We start from the raw sequence: 11844 nt of genomic DNA, 5'->3' as shown, positions 1-11844 counted from the left end.
GGGCACTGGAACACGCTCTCATATACCTCAATCTAGAGCATGCCAAATATGCTCAGAGTGACATGTCTGGTGAGTATGCAGGCCATGGGAGAACTGGGACATTTAACTTCCAGGAATTGTGTAAAGATCCTTGCGACATGGGGCAGTGCATAATTATGCTGAAACATGAGGTGATGGCGGCGGATGAACGGCACAATGGGCTTCAGGATCTAGTCACGGCATCTCTGTTCATTCAAATTGCCATTGATAAAATGCAATTGTGTTCATTTTCCATAGCTTATGCCTACCCACACTATAACCCCACGGCCAACATGGGGCAATCTGTTCACAACGTTGACATGAGCTAACTGCTCGCCCACTCGACGCAGGTTCGATCTACTGACAGATTCTCTAAAACACGGAAGGCAGCTTATGGTAGAGAAATTAGCATTACATTCTTTGGCAACCGCTCTGGTGGACATTCCTGCAGTCAGCATTCCAATTGCACGCTCCTTCAAAACTTGAGACATCGGTGGCATTGTGTTGTGACAAAACTGCACATTTTAAAGTGGCCTTTTATTGTCCCCAGCATACAGTGCAGCTGCGTGATCATGCAGTTTAAATCAGCTTCTTGATATGCCACATCTTTCAGATGGATGATCTTGGCAAATGAGAAATGCTAACAGGGATGTAAATAAATTTGTGCACAACATTTAGGAGAAATAGGCTTTTTGTGTATATGTAACATTTCTGGGATCTTCATGAAACCAACAGTTCACATGTTGCATTTTTACTTTCTTTCAGTGTAACTTTAGTCCAGGACTAAGATTAATCTGTGTCCGGGCACCGCCCCATGATGTATAATGCAATACATTAGAGTAGATGGTCTACTGGGATATTCTTCAATTTGGCCTCTTATTACATCATAGGGCCATTAAGTTCATATTTTACATGAATTCAAAAGAAAAACAAACTAAAAAACAGGTACGTCTTTTCAGGATTTTATTGAAAATGCTAAACTAAAAGAGTAAATTAAATTTAAGAAAGACAGACTAACTATACTAAATATAATCCCCAACCATCACAAATTTGAATCCCTTATTTACCAGACTCCTACGTCTCCTTCCATTCTTTGATCCAACTTCCTGGTCCTCAGTTTCCTTTTCTTACTCCAAAAACGTAAATAATCCTTATCCATATCCTTTGACTCTGCGCATATTTACCGCTCAAAAATTGAAATAAACTGGGCCATTCAAAAAGTTGCATCTAGGATTCCTTAATTAGTTCAATTGATTTGATTCCTGGAAAATGGATCCCGCTCCAAGCATCCATTCTTGCCTATCCCTTCCCTAAACGCTCCTCTGATCCGGCTCCAAGCATCCATCCTTGCCTATCCCTTCCCTAAATGCTCCTCTGATCCGGCTCCAAGGATTGGGATCCACTGAGCCACTCCTCCAATCAAAACCTTGAAATACCAGGAAAAAAAAATCAGAGGGAAACCATTAGAATCATGTCTGATTTGGGCCCAGCCCACTTCTTATTTTGTGCACTCATGACATGTCACTACTAAAGATCAATTTGAAAATGTCAGTGAGCACCCAAACCATCAAATTCATACTTTAGAAAATGTCTAATATTTCTCAATGTTTAAGCTGAAACAAGCCCAGAGCCCCTGCCTAATATTAAAACAGCATCTATAAAAAAATAATATTAGATAAATGGTTCTTATGTAGCATTAAAGTTAAAAAGGTACATTAAGGACCTTTGTCCTGGCACAAAACCAAAGACATACACTGTTTCAGTGCTAAAAAGGTTGCCAAACAATAGATAGGGCAGGTATATATATAGGATATAGAAAATTGTGCTACATTCAAGAAACAATCATGCATCCTGTAGCAACGACTTTATCAATAGATGCAAATAATCAATACTAAAGCATACCATTGCCTCGACCTGACTCCTCCTAAGATGTCCTATCCTGATCAAACAAATGAAATGTGCTCCACAACTTTTATTCCAAATCACTCTTTAATCCTTATCTTCAGATGTCTAAAGGAAGACACAAGGGTAAAATACAGTTTAGCAATGAGACTCCCGCCATCTCATGAAAAAGTACATACATTTTCCAACACTTACAAAAGCATTGAACTTGTTAAGATCAACATTTTTGAAGTTCAGAGCAATAGGGTTTCAAATGTTGCAACATTTTTGGAGGAAAGACAACAGGTCAATTAAAATGAATTGAGAAAGGAGACCAAACAAAAGGACTAAAGTAGGGAGGGTTAGGGAGGAAAGGTGACAGGAGGGGATACACCTACATACCAAGACCTTCCACTAGGACATCAGGAGATGGAATGCAAAAATTAAAATCTATAGTTGAATTCTGAAAAACTCAAAAGGAGGTAAAAACAAGTGGAAAGAGGAACTGCTAACAGGGGATCCACCAAAATGGCAACAGAGTTTAGGAACGGGAGCGAGAGCGGCTATGGCGTGGAGAGTAGCGAGGAGATCCTCTGCCACCACGGGTACCACCACCGCGAGAGTTGCTGCGGCTGCGACTGGCTGCGCTGCGGCTCCTGCTTCGACTGCGGCTCCTGGAACGGGATCTTCCATAGCTCGGGCTGCGGGGACCATCTACTTTCACGCGAACGTATGCGGTCTCTCCCTGGTAGACACACAAAAAGAACTAGACGTTGAAACAAAAAGCATTTCCACCTCAAACGGTTCCTTCCATTGCATCAAAACAAGCCTTAAGTTCTTGAAAGGCTGCACAAGTAGTCACTGAAAATGGGGAGAGGTTGAGGGGAAAGATTCAATGGTGTTGGTAGTCACTTTACTTACCTTTAATGAAAATATCATCCTATCCTTATAATCAAATCCAATAAAACCTAAAAGCATACCTCGTGTGATCGGAATTTGGTGTTATCCAGCTTTCGAACAGCGTAGGTCATGTCTTCTTTGCGCACAAACTCCACAACCCCAGTTCCATCTCTGAAAACGTCAGCATAACATACATCCCCAGCCTCACGCATGTGATCCTTGAGGTCCTGCCAGCTGCCACTCTGGGGAAGCCCTTTAAAGAGAAGAGCGAATAAATTAGATGTTTTACTCAGTGATTACTTTCAACACTTTACTGAAATGGTACAAACTTGCTCAATAGATCTGTGGCATAGCAATATAATTCAGAATGTGCACAGACCAACTAAACCAGGCTGGTTCTACACAACCAGAAACAATGAACTAATGTGGAAGGAATGGATATCACTATTTAGCCGACCAAAAAAGACCAGTACTTTTGTCTGGTGAAAAAGGAACTAGCCAATTAGACAGTAGCCTCTGCAGAGTCCCCAACAACCGGATGTTCAGGTTTTCAGGGGAAATGGAAAGAGCACCTGTGACACGACTTCTGCTTTTGGAAGTTAAGGCGACACTCCATCTTGACCACTTCTCCACATTTACTGGATTGGTTGAACAGTGCAGAAGAGAACCTCCCGACAGTTTATTTTCCTTCTTGTCAAGACCTGAGGTGCGTTCAGTACGCTTCAATGCTTGCTACATTCTTGAACAGACTGAGGTTTGCTGCGTATGGCGAGTTTTTAAATGGCAGTGGCCATGTCGACAGCATTCCCTAAACCTTACTGAACTGGCCGTTCAGTACAGCAGGGGACCTAGTTTCAGGTGGTTCTTTTACACCTGCTACATTACAGGTTAATCTGGCAGTAACACAGGGAGTCTATTTGTTAGTTAAATAGAGAAGACCACCAGCACAGTGTCATTGAAACATTAAAGACTGGTAAATTATCAATTGCACAGTGCGGTAGTACAACCAATGATGTATATAAACCCAACCCACATTACACTAGGGTGTTAAGTGACAAAAGCAATGGACACTAGGAGAGAATTCTACAAAACTGCAATAAATCAAATACATTGTCACTCATTTCAATAATGTGGTCATCAAAATATAGAAATAATTTGAAAACATGAATTTTGAATGAGCCCAAATGTAAAGTAAGTGCTGTGCTTAGAACGTTCAATTCTGTGGGACAGCATAAAAAATAAAAAAATTGAACTCAATCTGAGCGTTCATATTTGCTCTTTGCGATGGGTATTCCTCACTACCAGAGTAAGATTGATGTGACTTTGTATTGCCAACAGGTATGGGAATGTCCTGAGGGTGTTTTACAGTCAGACGTCCTTGGACTGCAATTTAAGGTTAAACGTTTTTCCTTCCTCTTCAGTCATTCCACAATGGTCTCAGACTAGACTTAACATAGTGAATGTAAATCCAGGACACTCAAATTAGTATGATGTGTTACATTTGGTTCTTAAGGCATAACAGAAAGGAGGGTGGTTGGTCAGGGTGGATGGGTGAGCGTATAACGTGAACATCTAGCAACCCAAAGGTTGCATTTTCGAATCTCATCAAGGACAACTTTAACTAGTTACTTTGTAACTATACTGAACAAAAACAAACACAACATGCAGTGTTGGTCCCATGTTTCATGACCTGAAATAAAAGATCCCAGAAATGTTCCATATAAACAAAAAGTACATCTCTCATATTGTGCACAAATTTGTTTACATCCCTGTTAATGAGCATTTCTCCTTTGCCAAGATAATCCATCCACTTGACAGGTGTGGCATATCAAGAAGCTGATTCAACAGCATGGCCATTACACAGGTGCACCTTGTACCATGGGACAATAAAAGGCCACTAAAATGTAGTTGTCACACAACGCCACAGATGTCTCATGTTGAGGAAATGTGCAATTGGCATGCTGAATACAGGACTGTCCACCAGAGCGGTTGCCAGATAATTTAATGTTCATTTCTATACCATAAGCCACCCCCAACATCGTTTTAGAGAATTTGGCAGTACGTTCAACCGAACTAACCATGGCAGACCACGTGGAAACAAGCTAGCCCAGGACCTCCACATCCGGCTTCTTCACGCACGGGAGCATCTGAGAACAGCCACCTGGACCTCTGATGAAACTGAAGAGTACGTGTGTCTGTAATAAAGCCCTTTTGTAGGGGAAAAACTCATTTGGAGTGGGTGGACCTCCCAGGCCCAGCCATGGCTGTGACTTTGCCTAATAATGTGAAATCAATAGATTAGGGCCCAATTTATTTATTGAAATTGACTTATTTCCTAATATGAACTGTACCTTAATCATAGAAGTTGCATTTATATACTTCTTCAGTACACTTAGCATGTTAGCTAACCCTTACCTTAACCCCTTGAGCTAGCTAACGTTAGTCACGTAGTCAATGTTAGGAACAACAAATTGGAATTCTTAAGATATCATACATTCAGCAAATTCTTAACATTGTACATTTTGCAAAGTCTCAACACTCACGAATTGCAATTCGTAACATACAGAACCAGTCAAAAGTATGGATACACCTACTCATTCAAGGGTTTCTCTTTTTAATATATATTTTTTTTTTATACTAAACTCAGCAACTCCCGCAGGTGTGATGTTTGGATGTACCGATCCTGTGCAGGTGTTGTTACATGTCGTCTGCCATTGCGAGGATGTTCAGCTGTCCGTCCTGTCTCCCTGTAGCGCTGTCTTAGGCGTATCACAGTAAGGACATTGCAATTTATTGCCCTGGCCACATCCTCATGCCCCCTTGCAGCATGCCTAAGACATGTTCACGCAGATGAGCAGGAACCCTGGGCATGTTTCTTTTGGTGTTTTTCAGTAGATAGGCCTCTTTAGTGTCCTAAGTTTTCATAACTGTGACCTTAATTGCCTACCACCTGTAAGCGGTTATTGTCTTAATGACCATACCACAGCTGCATGTTCACTAATTGTTTATGGTTCACTGAACAAGCATGGGAAACCGTGTTTAAACCCTTTACACTGGGGGGGGGGGGTGTAACTTCTGCGAAGTGAATTGGATTTCTACAAATTATCTTTGAAAGACAGGGCATTGAAAAATTATTTTTTGTGTTTGTTGCTGAGTTCATTTTCTACATTGTAGAATAATAGTTTAGAACTATGTTCAAAACTATGAAATAACACATGGAATCATGTAGTAAATCAAAACAGTGTTAAACAAATCAATATATTTAATATTCTTAAAAGTAGCCACCCTTTGCCTTGATGACAGCTCTGCACACTTTGCATTCTCTCAACCAGCTTCACCTGGAATGCTTTTCCAACAGTCTTGAGGGAGTTCCCACATATGCCGAGTACTTGTTGGCTACTTTTCCTTCACTCTGCTGTCCAATTGGGTTAAGGTTGGGTGATTGTGGAGGCCAGCTCACCTGATGCTGCACTCCATACTCTCCTTCTTGGTCAAATAATCCTTACACAGCCTGGAGGTGTGTTTTGGGTCATTGTCCAGTTGAAAAACAAATGATACTGGGACTAACTGCAAACTAGATGGGATGGCGTATCGCTGCAGAATGCTGTGGTAGCCACGCTGGTAAAGTGTCATCGGCAAAACACCATCACACCTCCTCGTCCATGCTTCACGGTGGGAACCACACATGCAGAGATCATCTGTTCACCTACTCTGCGCCTCACAGACAAGGTGGTTGGAACCAAAAATATTACATTTGGACAGATTTCTCTAAAGTCCATTGCTTGTGTTTCTTGGCACAAGCAAGTCTTATCGGTGTCATTTAGTAGTGGTTTCTTTGCAGCAATTCGACAATGAAGGCCTGATCCACGCAGTCTCCTATGAACAGTTGAGACGTGCGTTACTTGAACTCTGAAGCATTTATGTCGAATGCAATCTGAGGTGCAGTTAATTTCAGATTTCCGAAGCTGATAACTAATGAACTTATCCTCTGCAGCAGAGGTAACCTTTGGTCTTCCTTTCCTGTGGCGGTCCTCATGAGCCAGTTTCATCATAGCGCTTGATGTTTTTTTGCGACTGCACTTGAAGCTTTTTGGTATTGACCGACCTTCATGTCTTCAATAATGATGGACTGTCGTAGCTCTTTGCTTATTTGAGCCCATCTTGCCACAATATGGACTTGGTCTTTTACCAAATAGGGCTGTCTTCTGTATAACAACTAGAGGTCTAAAAATGTATCGGCCTTACCGATTTAATTATGGCCAATTTCAAGTTTATAACAAATCGGTAATCTGCATTTTTGGACGCCGCTTACATTGCATTCCACGAGGAAATTGCTTGGCAGGCTGGCCACTTGTTACGTGAGTGAAGCAAGGAGCCAAGGTAGTTGCTAGCTAGCATTAAACTTATCTTATAAAAAACAATCAATCTTCACATAATCACTAGTTAACTACACATGGTTGATGATATTACTAGGTTAACTAGCTTGTCCTGCGTTGCATATAATCAATGTGGTGCCTGTTAATTTATCACCGAATCACAGCTTACTTCGCCAAACGAAGTCAGGGTATATGCAACAGTTTGGGCCGCCTGGCTCGTTGCACACTAATTTGCCAGAATTTTACATAATTATGACATAACATTGAAGGTTGTGCAATGTAACAGCAATATTTAGACTTAGGGTTGCCACCCGTTTGATAAAATACAGAACGGTTCCATATTTCACTGAAATAAACAGTTTTCGAAATGATAGTTTCCATATTAATGACCATTGGCTCGTATTTGTGTTTGTTATATTATAATTAAGTCTATGATTTGATATTTGATAGAGCAGTCTGAGCGGTGGCAGGCAGCAGCAGGCCCGTAAGCCTCCATTCAAACTTGACTGTGTTTGCCAGCAGCTCTTAGCAATGCTTGATTACAGCGCCGTTTATGACTTCAAGCCTATCAACTCCTGAGATTAGGCTGGCAATACTAAAGTGCCATTTAGAACATCCAATAGTCAAAGGTATATGATATACAAATGGTAGAGAGAGAAATAGTCGACGCATCATAATACCTACAATAACGGCAACCTAACATTTCTTTACTGGGAATATTAAAAAAAACAGCTTTAATATGTTCTGAGCAAGGAACTTAAAGGTTAAGCTTTTTATTTGATTTTTACATGGCACATATTGCACTTGTACATTCTCCAACACTGTTTTTGCATTATTTAAACCAAATTGAGCACGTTTCATTATTTATTTGAGCCTAAAATAAAAGTGTTCACTCAGTGTGGTTGTAATTGTCATCATTTCAAATATATCAAAAAAATTGCCCGATTAATCGGTATTGGCCATCGAATAAAATCGGTATCGGCGTTGAAAAATCATAATCGGTCAACCTCTAATACCAACCCTACCTTGTCACAACACAACTGATTGGCTCAAACACATTGAGGAAAGAAATTCCACAAATTAACATTTAACAAGGCACACCTGTTAACTTCTTGCGTCGAGCCATCCCGGATCCGGGATCGTGACTACAGCCTCAAGACCATTACCATAACGCAACGTTAACCATTCATGAAAATCACAAATGAAATTAAATAAATGTGCTAGCTCTCAAGCTTAGCCTTTTGTTAACAACACTCATCTCAGATTTTCAAAATATACTTCTCAACCATAGCAAAACAAGCATTTGTGTAACAGTATTGATAGCTAGCGTAGCATTTAGTGTTAGCATTCAGCAGGCAACATTTTCACAAAAACCAGAAAAGCATTCAAATAAAATCATTTACCTTTGAAGAACTTCGGATGTTTTCAATGAGGAGACTCTCAGTTAGATAGCAAATGTTCAGTTTTTCCTGAAAGATTATTTGTTTAGGAGAAATCGCTCCGTTTGGTGCGTCACGTTTGGCTACCAAAAAAATACGAAAATTCAGTCATCAAAACGCCGAACTTTTTTCCAAATTAACTCCATAATATCGACTGAAACATGGCAAACGTTGTTTAGAATCAATCCTCAAGGTGTTTTTCACACATCTCTTCGATGATATATCGTTCGTGGACGTGTGCTTTCTCCTCTGAATCCCATGGGAAAATGCCTGCAGCTGAAGATTACACACCAATTTAGACAAAGGACACCGGGCGGACAACAGGTAAATGTAGTCTCTTATGGCCAATCTTCCAATGATATGCCTACAAATACGTCACAATGCTGCAGACACCTTGGGGAAATGACAGAAAGGGCAGGCTCGTTCATGGCACATTCACAGCCATATAAGGAGACAATGGAAAACAGAGCCTCAAAAATTCTGCTCATTTCCTGTTTGAAGTTTCATCTTTGTTTCACCTGTAGCATGAGTTCTGTGGCACTCACAGATAATCTTTGCAGTTTTGGAAACGTCAGAGTGTTTTCTTTCCAAAGCTGTCAATTATATGCATAGTCGAGCATCTTTTCGTGACAAAATATTGCGCTTAAAACGGGCACGTTTTTTTATCCATAAATTAAAAGAGCGCCCCCTATATCCAAGAAGTTAATTGAAATCCAATCCAGGTGACCATCTCATGAAGCTGGTTAAGAGAATGCCAATTATGTGCAAAGTTGTCATCAAGGCAAAAGGTGGCTGGCTACTTTATAGAATATAAAATATATTTTGACTTGTTTAACACTTTTTTGGTTACTACATGATTCCGTGTGTTATTTAATAGTTTATGTCTTCACTATTATTCTACAATGTAGAAAATAGTCAAAATAAAGGAAACCCCTTGAATGAATAGGTGTATCCAGACTTTTGACTGGTACTGTATGTTAACAATATGTCCACCTTATTTTAAATGAATGGGCCTACCATCCTGTTTTTTAATTTAATTCCATATAGTAATTTGTGTAATAAGTACCTATTTTGCATAAAGTCGTATAAAAATTTGATTCTAATACATGAAATTGGTGCAAACGTACTTTTGCACAAAGCACAAAGATTTGTTAATATGACCACCCTACCTTAACTTTTGGTCTTAAATTACTGTAATTGTGTACTGACTCATTTGCATAATATCAGTTTAATTTCATACATTTTACTTGCATTTGAATCAACTCTGATTTATTGATTTAACCCTTATTTAACTTGACAAGTTAAATTCTTATTTACAATGGCGGCCTACACTGGCCAAACCCGACGACGCTGGGCCAATTGGGAGTCCTATGGGGCGGCACACATTCACGGCCTGTTGTGATACTGCCTGGATTCGAACCAGGATGTCTGTGGTGATGCCTCAAGCAATGAGGTGCAGCGCCTTAGACTGCTGCGACACTCACTACTGAAAATGACATTACATTTGGCCACCCTACCTTGAGATATAGGGCAAAACCTGTTGAAATATAGACTAAATACAGATGGATTTGAGGTCATTATTGATTTGGGATTAACAATGATCAGTCCACAACCTTTTTCGATCACTTGTAAATGAGATCTCAGCAATTGTAAATCCCTAACCTCATAAAATAGTGTTCCTGAGAAGCATGTCTATAAAATTGAGTACAAAGTATAATACCAAAAGCAGTTTCATTTTGACCCTACTTACATGACTCACCTGAGACAATGACCCTATACTCGGAGCGTCTGGACGGCGGCCCGTATCTGCCTCTAGGAGCGCCACCAACCCCCCCACCACCACCACCACCACCACCACCACCAAAGCCGCCTCTCCCCCCACCCCTTCCGCTCCGAGGGAATTCAACTCGCAGCCGATAACCGTCGTAGTCATAGCCGTCTCGTCCGTACACTGCATCGTCTGCGTCCCTGAAAAAGTGATAATAGAAAAGTATTGTTAAACAATCGTCCACACAGCACTCTGCGGTGTGCCTCATTAGCATATTATATGTTACCAGTAATTAACCCCGGCCCAACTTAACTCCACGATTTACGATGATAAATCTTGGAGTTTGGTCGGCTAGCCACAAACAAAGACACCTTTCACAAAATGTTAATGCCGAAACGGAAGCAACTAGCTATCAGGCCAATTGATGTTACTGTACATTCCTAAAACGAAAATAGATAGTTACGGTAGAAACATGAGCAGAGAAGATTCACGTTGTCGCATGAGCAGATAACGTTAGAGCAGTGCACGAGTTGCTAACAAGCTAGCATTTAACGTTAGCTACCTGGGATCTTCAAATTCGATGAAGGCAAAGGGAGGTCCCCCTCTCCGATTTTTCAAATCGATGTCTCGAATAGCTCCATATTTGTAGAACACGTCCTCGACATCTTTAGTGCGAATATCAGGAGGTAGATTTCCGACATAAATTCGACAATCGTTATTTCCTGCGGGGCCTCGCACGACGCCTCCCGACATGTTAGCTAGCAAGCTAACGTTAGCTAGTTTATTTTAGCGGTAGGTTGAAATAAAAAGCGACTTCGCAAGACCGTATTCAAGTATATCACCGCCGATTAGAAATTCATTTGAGTATAGTACACAAACACTGCTGAAAACACGAAATAAGGTATCACTCGCGCTTAAAGTTCTGTACTAGATAGCTACACTTCTCCCCGTTCAGAATCGCGCTTCTCCGCGAGGGCATTCATGAACACCAGAAATGTGCTCAGTAGAGAACTAGAAATGGCTACGTCCGCCAAATAAAATAGTCCACGGTAATACAATCTATAAAAGAGACCTGGGTCTCAGTATGCCTCCCTTATAGAATACATGTCAAATAAATGAACGCATGTGTGTGATATTGGTATGATTACGCGAATAATTTCAGGTGAGCAGATTCTTAGATTATGATTGTTTGGACATTTTCATCTTGCAATTTGAAATAATCATTATTTCTAATTTGGCCTTATGAGTAGTGTCCAGCAACCTATTATTATAGGTAGACGGCCTACACCAATAATAGTGACTTCACAAGTGAGTGTGCATCTAAAGTATACAGACACTACATTGATTATGAATTAGGACCTTGGAGCCTAATATACTATATCAACAACCTCTCCCTCAACGTGATCAAGACAAAGGACATGATCGGGGACTACAGGAAAAGGAGGGCCAAGCATGCTCCCAT

General features: G+C 40.6%; 1 protein-coding gene across 3 annotated transcripts; it reads right to left on the bottom strand.

Annotated features, from left to right (window-relative positions):
• Nucleotides 1-964: 964 nt before the first annotated feature.
• On the bottom strand, nt 965-11513 carry srsf1a (serine and arginine rich splicing factor 1a). 3 transcript variants are annotated; one of them, XM_031795719.1, is made up of 5 exons: nt 10945-11513; nt 10374-10582; nt 2880-3052; nt 1921-2644; nt 965-1444 (listed from the first exon to the last, which is right to left on the bottom strand). In XM_031795719.1, the coding sequence occupies exons 1-4, from the start codon at nt 11133-11135 to the stop codon at nt 2441-2443; spliced, it is 777 nt and encodes a 258-aa protein (XP_031651579.1). In that variant the 5' UTR covers nt 11136-11513; the 3' UTR covers nt 965-1444; nt 1921-2440. The 3 variants fall into 3 exon arrangements, with proteins under 3 accessions (XP_031651579.1, XP_031651578.1, XP_031651580.1); XM_031795718.1 differs by having other exon boundaries at nt 10365-10582; nt 10945-11402; XM_031795720.1 differs by lacking the exon at nt 1921-2644 and having other exon boundaries at nt 10365-10582; nt 10945-11413.
• Between the last annotated feature and the right edge of the window lie 331 nt (nt 11514-11844).

The sequence above is a fragment of the Oncorhynchus kisutch genome, linkage group LG18, assembly GCF_002021735.2.
Source record: "Oncorhynchus kisutch isolate 150728-3 linkage group LG18, Okis_V2, whole genome shotgun sequence".
Classification (NCBI taxonomy): Eukaryota; Metazoa; Chordata; class Actinopteri; order Salmoniformes; family Salmonidae; genus Oncorhynchus; species Oncorhynchus kisutch.
The sequence above is the reverse complement of the archived record's forward strand: the minus strand, read 5'-3'. Positions and strand labels throughout refer to the sequence as shown.

Excerpts from the sequence above, each read along its gene's own strand:
- srsf1a (XM_031795718.1), bottom strand. The coding sequence starts at position 11,135 with ATGTCGGGAGGCGTCGTGCGAGGCCCCGCAGGAAATAACGATTGTCGA. Across the intron at positions 3,053-10,364 it reads CATTGTCTCAGGTGAGTCAT|GGCTTCCCCAGAGTGGCAGC; the intron begins GTAAGTAGGGTC and ends TTCTCTTTAAAG. Across the intron at positions 2,645-2,879 it reads CCAAATTCCGATCACACGAG|GGAGAGACCGCATACGTTCG; the intron begins GTATGCTTTTAG and ends TGTGTCTACCAG.